The sequence below is a fragment of the Megascapheus bottae genome, chromosome 10 (genome assembly GCF_031878675.1).
Source record: "Megascapheus bottae isolate mThoBot1 chromosome 10, mThoBot2.hap1, whole genome shotgun sequence".
In the NCBI taxonomy this organism is placed as follows: Eukaryota; Metazoa; Chordata; class Mammalia; order Rodentia; family Geomyidae; genus Megascapheus; species Megascapheus bottae.
This window is the reverse complement of record NC_143518.1, coordinates 41,032,182-41,047,365: the sequence shown is the minus strand read 5'-3', so window position 1 is coordinate 41,047,365 and position 15,184 is coordinate 41,032,182. Positions and strand designations below refer to the sequence as shown.

Genomic DNA, 15,184 nt, shown 5'->3' with positions numbered 1-15,184 from the left:
TTATTAATATTGGTTTACCTCTCTACATTTTAACTCATCATTCTGACTAATATATTTGCTGCTCCTGCTTCCTCCTCCTCCTCCTCCTCCTCCTCCTCCTCCTCCTCCTCTTCTTCTTTTCTTTTTTCTCTCTCTCTTTCTCTCTCTCTTTCTTTCTTTCTTTCTTTCTTTCTTTCTCTCTTTCTTTCTTTCTTCTTCTTCTTCCTCTCTTCCTTTGCCATCCAAACTCTTCTGCTTTCTTAAAAAACAGAAGCTAGGCACTGGTGGCTCATGCCTATAATTCTAGCTTCTCAAAAGGTTGAGATCTGAGGATCCCAGTTTGAACTCATATGGGGCAGAAAAGTCCTTGAAACCCATATCTCTGATTAACCAATATAAACCTGCAAGTAGGGGTATGGCTTTGCATGATAGAGTACTAGCCTTGAGCAAAGCCAAGTGAGAGCATGAGGCTCTGAGTTCAAGCCCTAGTACAACCTTCAAAAGAAAAGACAGCCGGGCACTGTGGCTCACACCTGTAATCCTAGCTACTCAGGAGGCTGAGATTCCTGAGGGTCAAGGTTCAAAGCCAGCCTGGACACAAAAGTACCTGAGACTCTTACCTCCAATTAACCTCTAGAAAATGGGAAGTGGGGCTTGGTTCAAAGGTAGAGTGGTAGCCTTGAGCTGAGCTCAGGGACAATGCCTATGCTGAGTTCAAGCCCCATGACTCACAAAAAACAGAAAACAAAGTAATTTTTATAAAGACTTCTGGTAATACCAGTATGAAACACATATTGTTTCTTTGTATAAATAGTACTCCAAATACACTGTGCTTTTATTTAATGTTTTAAACAGAATATTGTATGCCAAGGCTCAATCCAAGATTCTAGAGAAATAAATAGCTTTTGAGTGTTCTTTTGTAAGATACTGAAAACCTGGACTCAAAAATCTATTATGAAACCATTTTTGTACTCAAGCTTGTAATTTCATAATCACCCAGTCAGAACTAGAGTACAGTAAATGTGCGGATATTTTCCCCTGAGTCATTGGCATGGAGTATAAAAATATGTTTAAACATTTTTGGAACTCTATTGTGCTGGAAACTAAGACCCACATATAAGCATGGCCAGGTTTGAAGAAAATCTCATCAAAGTTGCTCAAGTGTCAGTGTTCAAAGACAGCCTAGCCAATATTGGCTCAGATGAGCCTTTAAGGGCCCAAAGATCCTGGTGCTATTAACTATAACAACTTACAGTAGACTTTCAATTAGCCAAATCACTACAGTTAGTTTCCAAGTCACCACAGAACCTGTAACATCTCAATAATTTACTGTCTCCTTTTTTTTTCTATAAAATGAGGATATTTAGATTGTCAGCTATCAAGTTGAATTTCAGCAACATATTTTTGAGATTCTTGGTACATTAATAAGTTTGGTATAAGTTCCTTTGTCTTCCAAATCTCCAAATATAAAAGATGACTCACATCTTTATAGTTTATAATACCTAGTGTCATCACAGGCATTTTTTATACTTATTCACAGAGTCAAATTGAATCTCAAATTTGGATCATTAAGAATATAATGTACAAGTCTGTTTTCCCCCCTGTTCTTCTCTTCTCCTGTTTCTTTACTCCTATACTATACTCCTATACTCCCCCCTGCTCTTCTCTTCTGTTTCTTTACCCCTATACTATACTCCTATAGTAGACATGTGTAAGTTGTGCTTTGCTTATGTTCACATGGCCTGATTTTCGTATTGTTAAACTGATGTTTCCTTCCCTTCTTTCTTTCTTTCTTTCTTTCTTTCTTTCTTTCTTTCTTTCTTTTCTTTTCTTTTTCTTCCTTCTTTCTTTCTTCTTCTTCCTCTTCTTCTTCCTCTTCTTCCTCCTCCTCCTCCTCCTCTTCTTCTTCTTCTTCTTCTTCTTCTTCTTCTTCTTCTTCTTCTTCTTCTTCCTCTTCTTCCTCTCCCTCCTCTTCCTCTTCTTCCTCTTCCTCCTCTTCCTCTCCTCTTCCTCCTCCTCCTCCTCCTCCTCCTCCTCTTCCTCTTCTTCTTCTCCTTCTTTTGTCCTTGAGCGTAAGGACAATGCTCAGGCCCTGAATTCAAGGCCAGGACTGACTGAAAAAAAAAAAAGGTGGGGGCCAGGAACTTGGCCTAGTGGTTAAAGTGCTTGCCTAGCATGCACGAAGACCCGGGTTCGATTCCTTGGTACCACATATATAGAAAAAGCTGGGAGTGGTGCTGAGGCTCTAGCCTTGAGAAAGTCCAAGGATAGTGCTCAGGCCCTGAGCTCAAGCCCAGGACTGGCCAAAAAAAAAAGGTGGGCGGATTTTATTTCACATTTGTTTTTAAAGCATATACTGCGGAAAGGGAGTTTGGCGTGGCCTAGTGGTAGATGCCTGACCTAGTAGATTGCTTGCCTAGCATGCACGAAGACCCAGGTTTGATTCCTCCAAAACACATACATAGAAAAAAGCCAGAAGTGGTGCTGAGGCTCAAGTGGTAGAGCTCTAATCTTGAGAAAGTCCAAGGACAGAGCTGAGGCCCAGAGATCAAGGCCCAGGACTGGCAAAAAAAAAAAAAAAAAAAAAAAAAACACCACCACCACCACCAACAAAGAAAAAAAAATACACACACATACTGACATACTGGTAATTCTGATTTTTTTTTCAGTCATGGGGCTTGAACTCTGAGCCTGGGCTCTTCAGCACAAGGCTACTGCCCTATCCCTAGAGCCACAGCCCCACTTCCCATTTTCTGGTGATTAATTGGAGATAAGAGTCTCAGGTCCTGGGCCGGGAGTTTGGCCTAGTGGTAGAGTGCTTGCCTAGTATGCACGAAGACCGGGGTTCGATTCCTTGGTACCACATACAAAGAAAAAGACAGACATGATGCTGAGATTCAGGTGGTAGAGCTCTAGCCTTGAGAAAGTCCAAGGACAGTGCTCAGGCCTTGAGCTCAAGCCCAGGACTGGGGGAAAAAAAAAAAAGAATCTCAGGTCCTTTTGTGCCCGGGGCTGGCTTTGAGCCTTTATCCTCAGAATAATTAGGATTACATGCGTGAGCCGCCATGCCCAGCTCAATAATCCTGAAATTTTATTTGCTTTTTTTTGGGGGGGGGCAGTCCTGGCTTGAGCTCAGGGCCTGGGCACTGTCCTTGAGCTTTCTCTAGACTAGAGCTTTATCACTTGAGCCACAGCACCACTTCTGGCTTTTTCTGTGTGTGTTGTACAGAGGAATCCAACCCATCTTTGTACACACTAGGCAAGCATTCTACCAGTAGGCCAAACTCTCAGCCCTTTTATTTGTTTCTGAATCAGTACTGTAGGGTTTGGGGAGACTTAGCTCCCACAGTTCAGTTAAACCCATGTTTCAGTTTTAGACCTGGTTTGACCCTTGCCAGGTTGGTTGTAAGAACATACTGTTCTTCAGAAAGGATCTTAACCCATTCACCTGAAGTGTTCTGCTCTGTTAGGTACTGAACCTCTGTGTTAATAACTGCCTTATTTCTGTATTTACCTGTCTTGTTGAATATTAAACATTTCTAAAAATGTCCCTTATAATACACCTTTCCTCTTCTCTAGCCTAAAAGGGCAAAAATGTAAATGGCATATATGAATCAAGGAAAGTAATTCAGGATCATATTTACTCAAAACTTAGTATAAAAGAATGGACAGGTTTATTTTGTGTTTTAAATAAATATATGAAAAATATATTTGAAAGCAAAAATATACCTTTTCCCAAATTTTGAATTTATGTAAAATTTTAAATGCTATTCTTTAGGATGGATACAAACCCAAGATTGCATTGTAGGAGTTATTCACTTAAAACGGAGAAACACTACCCCAGCCTAAGACCTGGAAACATTAAATCTCCCAGTAAAATTTTACTTGTGCGGAAAAAAAAAGATTTTACTTTTGGTGTTTCACCAAGGATACAGGTGTACTTAGTTTTCGGTCAGATTATTTTTAGAACTTATGCCATTATAAACTCTGCAAGTCTTTTTTCTTTCAAAGACAACATTGTTGAATTCAGAGGGAAGGTTAAAGAGCATGTGTTCTTTGCTGAGACTGTTCTAGAGAGCCTTTCTAGACATTTTCCTTTCCTTCAGATATTATCTCCACTGAAAGATAGATATGATTCTTTTTTTTTTTTTTTTTTTTTTTTTTTTTTTTTTTTGCCAGTCCTGGGCTTGAGCTCAGGGCCTGAGCACTGTCCTTGGACTTTCTCAAGATTAGAGCTCTACCACTTGAGCCTCAGCACCACTTCTGGCTTTTTTCTATGTATGTGGTACCGAGGAATCGAACCTGGGTCTTCGTGCATGCTAGGCAAGCACTTTAACCACTAGGCCAAACTCCCGGCCCCGATAGATATGATTCTTATCTGGGGTTGTGTAGCTTGACTGAAGGAGAAGTAGGATTTGAAAACAGGATTTGAACCCCTACTTGTCATGTCTATTTATGTTCCCCCCTATGTAGGCTGAGAGAGGGTTGAAGCAGGTGTGCTATGTTTCCAAATGGCTTAGGGGAGCACTCAGATTAAGCAACTTTCTTAAAGTCACATATCATCAGCTGGGAGGTTGGCCTAGTGGTAGAGTGCTTGCCTAGTGCACGAAGACCTGGATTCGATTCCTTGGTACCACATACATAAAAAATAAGCTGGAAGTGGTGCTGTGGCTCAACTGATAGCAGTGCCCAAGGACAGTACTCAGGCCCTGAGTCCAGGCCTTAGAACTGGCCAAAAAAAAAAAAAAAAGTCACATATCTTAAGATATGCACAGTTGTTATATATCTCAATTTTTCTTCATTTTTGGTCGGTCGTGGGACTTGAACTTCAGTCCTGGGCATTGTCCCTGAGCTCTTCAGCTCAAGGCTACCACCCTACTCCTTGGGCCACAGTGCCACTTTCAGTTTTCTGGTGATTAATTAGAGATAAGAGTCTCTTGGACTTTTTAGTGCCTGAGCTGGCTTTGAACGGCAGTCCTCAGATCTCAGCCTCCTGAGCATGTAGGATTACAGGTGTGAGCCAGTCCTCAGATCTCAGCCTCCTGAGCATGTAGGATTACAGGTGTGAGCCACTGCATCCTGCACCCAGCTCTTTCTAATTCCTGCCTTTGTGTGGTACTTTCTTTAAAAAGAAAAGAAAGGAAAGAGCTAGCACAGGTGGCTCATGTCTATAATTGTAGCTACTCAGAAGGATTGAAGTTCAAAGCCAGACTAGGCAGGAAAGTCCATGAGATCCTGATCTCTAATTACCAGAAAAACCAGAAGTAGAGCTGAGGTTCAAATGATGAAACACTAGACTTGAGCAAAAGAAGAAGCTCAGGGACAGTGTCCGAGTTCAGGACCAGCACTAAACAAACAAATGAAAATTCCTTCACCAGTGGCTCACCCGTACGTTCCTAGCTACTCTTAGCCCAGGAAAGTCTATTAGACTTTTTTTTCTTGGTAGTTTAATGTATTTTAATAGCAAACTTACAGAAACAGCACAGAAGACTGACAACATTAAAACTCCATTAGACTCTTACTTCCAATTAACTTCCAAGAAGCCAGAAGTAGAACTGTGGCTCTCTAGTGGTAGATGTAATAGAATGCTAGTTTTGTTTTTTTGTTTTTTGGGGTTTTTTTGTCATGGGGCTTGAACTCTGGGCCTGGGTTGGCCCTGGACTCTTCATCTCAAGGCTACAGCCCTACCCCTTGAACTACAGCACCACTTCCAGTTTTCTAGTGGTTAATTGGAGATACAGTCTCATGGTCTTTAGTGCCTTCCTTGGCTGACTTTGAACCACAAACCTCAGATCTTAGCCTCCTGAGTAGCTAGGATTACAGGCCTGGGCCACCAGTTCCCAGCTCATAAATGTTCTTTTTATGGAAGCCTTTTTTTTGAGGTCACAGAATATAAACAGAACTAATCTTAAATGTCTATAATACCCATTGATATTAGTATAGGTTCTAAGTATCATTGAGCAGAATTGGGTTTTATAGAGCATGACAACATTTCTGAGGTCTGTATTCTTAGGTCTGTACCAGGAAGATGCCATGGACTGGATGCTAGTGGCCTGGTTACAGTCTTATAGTCACTCTTTTGATTTTTATTTATTTGTTTGTTTGTTTGTTTTGGTTCATCTTGGGGCTTGAACTCAGGGCCTGGGTGTTATTCCTAAGCTCTTTTGCTCAAGACTAACACTACACTTTGAGCCATAATGCCACTTCTGGTCTTCTAGTAGTTAATTGGAGAAAAGAGTCTCACAGACTTTCTGGCCTGGGTGCATGCTAGGCAAACACTCTACCCCTAGGCCAAACTCCCAGCCAAGATCTTCCTTTGTTGTGTTTCTTCAGATCAGGCTGTTAGTCACACACTGTGCCTAGCCATTATACGTCACTCACAGCTTGAGATGTGTACCACTACACCAGTCATTGGTCAAGAAGGAGTCTTTTGAACTTTTTTGCTCTGGGCTGATCTCAAACTGCAATCCCAAGATCACATGCCAAGTAGCTAGGACTACAAGCTTGAACCAGGATGCTTGTCTCTCCTTTTCATTCCTATATCCGCCCCCCCCCCTTCTTTTTTGCCAGTTCCAGGGCTTGAACTCAGGGCCTGAACACTGTCCTTGGGCTTTCTCAAGGCTGGAACTCTACCACTTGAGCCACAACACCACTTCTGGATTTTTTTCTATGTATATGGTGCCAAAGAATTGAACCCAGGTCTTTGTACATGCTAGGCAAGCACTCTACTACTAGGCCAAACTCCCAGCCCTCCTATACCACTTTAAGTTGATTATTATTATTATTTTTTTTTTTTGCCAGTCTTGGGGCATGAACGCAGGGCCTGTCCCCAAGCTTCTTTTAGGCTAGCTCTCTACTGCTTGAGCCACAGCACCATATCCAGCTTTTTCTGTGTATTTGGTACTGAGAAATTGAAGTCAGGGTTTCATGCATGCTAGGCAAGCACTCTACCACTGAGCCACATTCCCAGCCCTCCTTTAAGTTGAGAAAGGAAGGTCATAAGTATGAGGCAAAGGTAGAAGAGTAATAAAGGACATGGATGGAATCCTTACCCAATTTAGGGACAAGGGTGAGATCGGAAGCCAGATCTTCAGGTTGTTCTTTCTCATTGCTGTACCAGTATCGCTTTACTGTTTCAACTTTATGGTTAACAGTGTTTTCCCTTCTTTTTTGTCTAGTACCTCAATATGCTAAGGACTTGTGAGGGCTACAATGAAATTATTTTCCCCCACTGTGCCTGTGACTCCAGGAGGAAGGGGCATGTTATCACAGCCATCAGTATCATGCACTTTAAACTGCATGCCTGCACTGAAGAAGGACAGCTAGAGGTGAGAATTCAGAATGGGATTGATCTGGGAGCATTAGAGATGAACTCTTTGATACTCATTTGCTGTGTTTTAGTTTCCTTTTGAGGGGCAAGTGATATCACAGTTGTGTTTTGATTAGGGTAAATAAATATGGACTGAATCTACACTCATCCAAATTCATGCTTCTTTCGTTGACTTTCATTCTTTTGTCGGTCTTTGAAACACTGCAAATATCTCTGGTCAGTTTTCTTCTCCCTGGATCTGAATCTCCTTTCTGTGGCTTCTCAAACTATAGAACTTACTGTGTTGTTCTTGATTGTCTAGAACCAGGTAATAGCATTTGAATGGGATGAGATGCAGCGATGGGACACAGATGAAGAAGGAATGGCCTTCTGTTTTGAATATGCACGGGGAGAGAAGAAACCTCGATGGGTTAAAATCTTCACACCATATGTGAGTGGGAGATGACAAAGCACACAGGAGAAAAATGGGCTTCGTATTTCTTTAAGTAAATACATTAGTGGGGGGGGGAGAGAGGGAAAGAGAGAGATAAATTGTTCCCTTTATATTAGAACATCTTTGACCTTTAGAGCCCCAAGATCATGGTATTTTTCCTCTAGGCCTTTCTTTCCAGGATTGGCAGCTTTACAGCCCACTTGACTCATTACGGCCACTAGAAGGAGCTAGAAAGCAGTAAATGACCAGACTTGGGATTTGTCAGCATTGTCTCTAGTGGATGTGTTTGGAAGAGAGGATAGTAAAGTGGCAGTACTAGGCATGTCCCTAGGGTGCTTTGTCCTGAGAAGTCAGTGACTGTTGTTACTCTTATTTTTGTTTTTTTGTTTTTTTTCCCCAGTTCAATTACATGCATGAATGCTTTGAAAGGGTGTTCTGTGAGCTCAAGTGGAGAAAAGAGGTAATTCTAAAGAATTCTTAAATTAACTTTTCATTTGTTTGTTTGTTTAAAATTTGTAGGCCCATGGCCAAATATCTGGGACCCTTACCTCCATTTCTGTCTTTCTAGGAATATTAGTTAGAGACTGATTATCCAGTGTGAGCCAGGACATTCTTCCAGCGAGGCTGGCCTCTGGATGGTGAATGGGCTGTGCACAAAAGCCCTGCTTCTCCCTTGTCTAGAGGGTAGACATTGGCTACAGGCTCTTCCATCTCTCATGACTTCATGGACCCTCTTCTGCCTGTTCTTTTGGTTTTGTTTTGTTTAGTGAAATCACCTTCCATGTAGTTCCTGACCCAGAAGGTCAGCTGTCTTCAGTGTTGGCCATCTGACTGGATGAGTCAGGATGGAATCTTTCTAGACTAACAAAAGAACATATATGTGGGGAAAAGTGTTTGGTACTGCTGTCTATAGGAGTCAGTGCTGGAGCAGAATGGAAAAGGTTCGAAATACTTAGCTATTTGTTCTCAAAATCCGTCAGGATCATGGGACTTTATATTCTTGATATAGTGGATCATTGAGCTTTGGGAATTGCATCTAGCTTTTCTCTTAGCTTTCTTTTTTCTGTAATTTTGGGTAAGTCAGCCTTCTTAAATTCAAGTTTTCCTTCCCATAAAAAAGGAAGACTGAGCTCAGTAATTAATAACCAAGGTCCTTCCACTTCTAGATGGAAAGTTAGTTATATCGAGGGAACAAGCCAATGAGATTGAGTCGTCTAGTTGTAAATGTTTTAGTTTCTGTTTGAGGGTTCTCCAGATTGGAGGAGATGATGGCTTCCCAATAACTCTTCTCCTTTTTTTCCTTTCAGAACATTTTCCAGATGTCGAGGTCACAGCAGAGGGATGTGGCCACCTAGCCTTTCCTTCTTCCCTTCCCTTGCCTTCATCCTCTTTTTTCCTTTTGTCTCCCATGTCAGACAGAGTAACCATTAACACAAAAGAAGAGAAAAAGAAAAAAGTCATTATATACAAAAGCCCTAAACTACATATTAACGACTCCCTCTGAGTTTCATGTGTTGAGTTGAGCTGGCAGAGAACAGCAGAATGGTCAGTACTAGAAGTCCACTGAGATAAGATAGAAATAAGCCCAACCAACTAGCCAAAGCTATCTTTGTCCTTTCACCTGGGCCTCATACCAACAGACGCTCCTTGTACTATATTTTTAAAACTGGAACTATGAACTTCATCCATTTGCACTGTTCAGACATATATATGTATGTATGTATGTAAAAAATTATTATATACACAAAATTAGTTGCACGTATATACATATATATATATTTCTTTTTAAATTTCATATTGATGGCAGTACCTTTTTTAGCTTGTGTTTTTACACACCTTTCACTAGAATTCATGACCTCTCTCTTGCTCTCTTTGTTTTGAAACAAACTTTAAAAAGGAAAAAAAAAATACAGAGAAAATACCTCTCCTCGTGAAGGACTCGAAAAGTTTACAACCTGCTTGGGTTCTTTGCCTCCTTTTTTGTATTGAGTACAGTTTCTGGCTCATGGGTTGCCATAGAGTCTGAGGAGGAGCAGGGTATGTAGTTGCTTTATCTTCTGAGGGTGCTAGGGAGGAGAAAGAGGTGTGTTTCTCATGGGCGGCAAGGCTGCAGACCTGCTGGGAGAATCTAAAGACTTGATGTGATCTCTTGCTTTCAAAGCGGTTTTCCTAGCCCATCTCTCTCTCACTCATGGCTTTCTAGTTCATCTCCATCTCCTTTGTCCTTCTCTAGGGCCTTTTGTGTGTTTTCCTCCAACTGTCTCCGGAGCAGAGTTGAGGATGGGCTCAGGAGGCTGATTGTGCAGGAACCTAAAATTACTACTTTATGGTTATTTCCCTTCTTCCTGTGTCTTCTACAGCAGGGATACTACTACAAACCAAGGGTAGATATATCTCAGGCACAAAGGTTGGATGAAAGAATAGAGAGAGTGGAAGGAAAGATCCCCTGCAAATACAGGGTTTTTACCTACTCCATTCCTGACCAATTGCATTCTCTGTGATTTCCTAAAACAGCTGTGTTGGGGAGAGAACTGACAATATCTTCAAGGCCTCAGGAAAAACTTGGAATGTGTCTGTAGTCTATGCCAGCTAAAAACCATAGCCCTATCCAAGGTCTAGGAAGGAGTGGGATATGGTTGATTGTCTTTGGCTCTCTACCTTTTACTTCAAAGCAATCTGAAGGAAATCCTTTTAGTCCCTAAGAACTGCATCCTAGGTTCAAGGGCCAGGGCTGATGCATTAGATTATAGTCTCAGATCTGAGGTCTGTAGTTCTTGCATAAGGAGTACTAAGTCAGGCTCAGATGCAGTTGAAACACTGCTCTCCCCACATATCTTCTGAGTAAGAACCTCCATGTGGGTAGCAGGTTCTGCTTTGTCTAGCTAGCTTCTCTAAGCAGTGTTGGGATGGCTTGAAGACTCTTTTGTAACTTGGTTTTGCAGATCATTATGAGGCCACTTTTCTGTCTCTCTTATTACTTATTCTGGCTTCCACTTGCCCGAAGGAGGTATGGAGTCACATAGGGTATCCTGTCCCTCTTCAAGTCCAGATGGATCCACCCAGAGTGCATGACATAAGAATACTATGTGTTTAAAGTTCCAGAGGGTAATCTCTGATTTGAAGGCTTTAATACAGGATTGACTCTTCCTTTTGGCTTTAAATAAATTTAATAGCCCTAAATAGAAAGTGATTTCTTGCTCCAAGATGCCTTTGGCACCAGCTTTGTCTTCATAGTGGGAGAATAAATTGAAGAGTGAAAACCCAAATGCTCTGGAAACCCAAGTGCTGACCTCCAGGTATGAAACATGACTTTGAAGGCCCCGAAAATGGCTAGGTGATGCTCTGCTCCCTTTTTGATACAGTACTTACTTGGTGCTTTGGAGATTAGGTGAGGGACCCTTTAGGTAGTTAGCCTGTTCCCAGAAGCTGTTTAGCAACAGCCTCTGCTTGAAGCTGTCCTACTAACAGAGTACCCAGCAGCAGCAAGGCAGTGGAAAGGAAGAAAACCCTAAAAGATAGCACCTTCTTTTTTGCTCACATGAGCCCTTCAATAGTGGAGCAGAGGTCACTGTGGCTGTGAGGTTCCTAGGGCCAGGCCCTTCTTTGCATGAAGCAATGTTATGTGACTTCTTCACCCCTTCTCTCACACTTCCTTTTTCTAAGTCTTACTATGTTTCTTAGTGCTGACTTATGCCCAGGGAGGCGTCTATCCAGTCTTTTTTTCTTTCTTTTTTTTTTTTTAAATTTTTCTCTGAGAAAGGAGGGCTTCCCTCCTCCTAGCTTCACCCCAGCAGGATCTTCCTGGTCTCCCATTATTGTTCCCTTTACACTGGGTTTCTGTTCTGTAGAGCAAAAGCTCAGGAAAAAAAAAAAAAAAAGCTCGGCTTTTTTTTATGGAACAGAAAAAAATGTATGCCCCAAGAAATATGCCTCTGTAGAAAGATTCCCTTGGGCCATGCTTTGAGCTCACTGCTCATTATAGTTTATTCCAGTCTGCATTTGTTTTTCTACCCTCCCCTTGCCCTAGGCTTAAAGCTCAGCACAGGTGCCCATATGTGCGTGCTCAGGGTAGCTCCTAGGCCTGGATAGAGCTCTCAGGGAGGAATTTGATAAATATTCCAACATCCTCATACCTGGCCCGTTTTGTTTCATCTTCAGTTGCCAAGGCCAGTAGCTTTGGGTTATTCCCTCCTGTAACTCCAACTACCATGCTTGGAGCAACCAAGAAGGGCACTGGCAGGAGGTAATAGCTTTCTCACTTATCTCAGAACTTGCCAACTTACGGGCCTAGTTTCTAAGAGACATTTTCTTGTAAAGGATCTGGACGTTCAGGGCTGACGGCCACTGGACCCTCCCCTTCTCTTCATCATGCTGTCTGCGGGACTGACTTAGCAGTAGACCTCAACACACTGCTGTTCCTTCACCAGCTTCATTGGTCACATTAGCTTCCTCCTGGGAGGGAGGGAGCGGAGGAGGAAGGGGAAATACAGGTAGTGCTTCTTTACCCCCATCTTCTGGTTCCATCTAAGCCAAACCTCTGAGCACATCATGCCAAGGTTCTTTCATAGCAGGATAGCAGCTCCCTCCTCAGCCATAACTGAGGGTGGATGGACAGCTTGGGGCTCTGGGGTGGTCAGAACTGAAGAGGGGGTAATACGAGGTGGGGCACTTGGACAACCATTTTATATCATGCCCTCTTTTAAGCCAGTGAGCTGGGCCATGCACACTTTTAATTTATTTGAGAAACTCTAATTGTATTTTCACTGCAGTATCTTGTATTTTTTATTTGTGATTTAAGAAATGTGAAGAGAAAATACACAGACACATAATGGCTAACAGTGTTCCTTTCATTCCTTGTTCTAGAGCTAACCACTCTAAAATTGTTTGGTAATGTCACTTAGTGTAATTAATTGTAACATATTCTTTTAAATAAATTGATTTATTGATGAAACAATTCTTTGGTTTCCTAGACTACAAATCCTTTGGGTTGTGTGGGAAGAAGTGAAGAGAGACTTTTGATGTCAGCTAGTATGATTAATCTGGAAATGAGAAGGAACATGTAGCCAGCTTTCCCAAGTAAAATGTGAGGCTGTCTTTGAAGGGCAGGAGATTGATCAAGAGGGCTGGTGGGACAGAGAAGCCATGGAGGTCCTTGGTTTATAATGCTGTGTTTAATGGCTCCTCTGAAAATTCCTTCTCCTTCAGCTCTTGGAGTTAAGGTTGCCCCTCCTCTTAGAACAAAATCCTGTTACGATTCACAGCATGAATTCTGGGCTCTTTTCCCAGCAGTGTATAGAAAGCCTGGCAGAGCCCTTGGGTCACATGTTAGCAATGTCCTGCACCTCAACTTGGATGTACATGTTAATTTTTGAAGTAACTTGGGCAACCTTTTCACTTGGGATCTGATCTAAGAAGTCCAAGTCAACCCTAGTGAATGCCTGGACAAGACCAGGTATTCTCTGTTGTACCCCCTCCTCTCTGCCCATTCCTCTAGAAGTTAGGATGACCCCACTTGCCTTTACAGAGAAATCCCAGGAGCTAGACCTACTTACCTAACACATGTAAGAGTACCTGCTCCTCTATGCATGAGGATAAAGTATGAACTTGCTCAGAAAACCTCAGCATTTATAGTGGTTTGGACATATTTACTGGGTTTTTTGTTGTTCATTTGTTTTGGTGGGTCATGGGGCTTGAACTCTGCCGGGGTGCTGTCCCTGAGCTCTTCAGCTCAAGCCTACCACCCTACCCCTGGGTCTGGGCATTGTCCCTGAGCTCTTCAGCTCTAGGCCTGAGCCAAACCCCATTTCCCATTTTCTAAAGGTTAATTGGAGATAAAGTCTCTCAGGTCCTTTTGTGCCTGGGCTGGATTTGAACCTTGATCCTCAGATCTCAGCCTCCTGAGTAGCTGAGATTACAGGCGTGAGCTACCATGCTGGCCATTTACTGTTTTTTAGAATTCTTTGTACTTTATTATAGCCCCTGATCACATGCCTTAATTGATGGCCATTACAGCAAGGACCAGGGGGAAACATTAAGGATCTCATTCACCTAGAATCGGCATTGAACACCTGGAATTTGATAAATATTACTGAGCTAGTGAGATTTTTTTCTTTTAGCAAGGAAAGAATCTACACAGAACTAAACAGTGGAATTATAGAATTAAAGAGGTTAGCTGGGTGTGGTGGCTCATGCCTGTAATCCTAGCTACTCAGGAGGCTGAGATCTAAGGATTGAGGTTCAAAGTCAGTGGGCAGTGGAGACCCTTATCTCCAATTAATCAAAACGGAAAGTGGGGCTGTAGCTCAAGGGGTAGGGCGGTAGCCTTAAGCTGAAGAGTAGTTCAGAGACAGTACCCAGGCCCAGAGTTCAAGCCCCATGACTAAAAAAAAAAAATTAAAGAGAGGTTGTAGTCAATAAACATCTACTGGGAGATGAGCAGTGTGGTAGATACTGTAAGAGATACCAAAGCAAAGGAAAATATTCTGCTCACAGGACAGTGAAATATTTACAAGTGATTATGATACAGAGCAGTGGAAGGTTTGAATACCATATTTACTAGAGGGTAGTGGGGGAAGGGAGACCCACCCATAGATAAGGGCATGAGGAAAATTGGAGGCCAGTGCCTCATGATCCTGGACACTTAGGAGGCTGAACTCTGAAGATCACAGTTTGAAATCAGCCCAGTCAGAAGAAATCTTGAGTTTCTTATCTCCAGTTAATCAGCAAAATGCCTGACTGGAGGCATGGCTGAAGTAGTAGAGTTCCAGCCATAAGCAAAACAGCCAAGCAAGAGTGCAAGACCCTAAGTTCAAACTCTGATACACACACACACACCTATAGTTATTGTGCCATTCTGTGCATTACTATAGTAAAAGATGAAATGGTATAGAAAGGTCTAATGTTGTCCCAATAGCAATAATCCTATTCAGATGAGACCCAGGGCAGGTATGAAAGAAAGTGGGAAGTAAAGCTTTGAAGAGCTTTCATGCTCGTAGGTGCCCTACATCAGAGGGTTGGGCTTTTTTGTTTTAAGACGATCAGTGTTTCCCCAGCCTGTGGTGGTATTTTCAATGAATAACTGTAACCAGAGGCCAGATCACAGCTGGAAGGGGGCAAGGTCATAGCTGACTGCAAGCAATTGTTTGGGCCTGTGTGAATCTCCTAGGCTTAGCCATGAGCGGTTCACAAAGCATCAGCTAAGAAATAGAGGGACCTTAGAACTTAGTTAACTTCCTACCTGACTGGGTTGCTGCTGCAGCCTACTTGATAATTACTTGAGATCTTTCCCTCAGGTCAGAGAACAGGTGAGGAGATGTCATTCTGGTCTTTAGAGCCTAACCAACTGGGTTCAAACTCCATAGCCTGCTCTTTCCTGCTTGGGGAATCTGTTAACCTTCAACGCTTCCTCCTCCCAGTCTATGAAGTCATCCCCTGCCTCGTGA

At 42.3% G+C, this 15,184-nt stretch overlaps 1 protein-coding gene across 3 annotated transcripts in view; it reads left to right on the top strand.

Moving 5' to 3' along the window:
• The window catches only part of Snx27 (sorting nexin 27), a 58,624-nt gene extending 48,275 nt beyond the window's left edge, over positions 1-10,349 (top strand). For 2 of the 3 annotated variants that reach the window (XM_090340995.1, XM_090340997.1), the window contains exons 9-12: positions 7,158-7,307; positions 7,611-7,739; positions 8,143-8,202; positions 9,050-10,349. In XM_090340995.1, coding sequence (XP_090197121.1) covers positions 7,158-7,307; positions 7,611-7,739; positions 8,143-8,202; positions 9,050-9,097 — 387 coding nt within the window. In that variant the 3' untranslated portion in view covers positions 9,098-10,349. Of the gene's footprint in view, positions 1-7,157; positions 7,308-7,610; positions 7,740-8,142; positions 8,203-8,310 lie in introns of all 3 variants that reach the window. The other variant, XM_090340996.1, reaches the window with a different exon arrangement.
• The last annotated feature ends 4,835 nt before the right edge of the window (positions 10,350-15,184 follow it).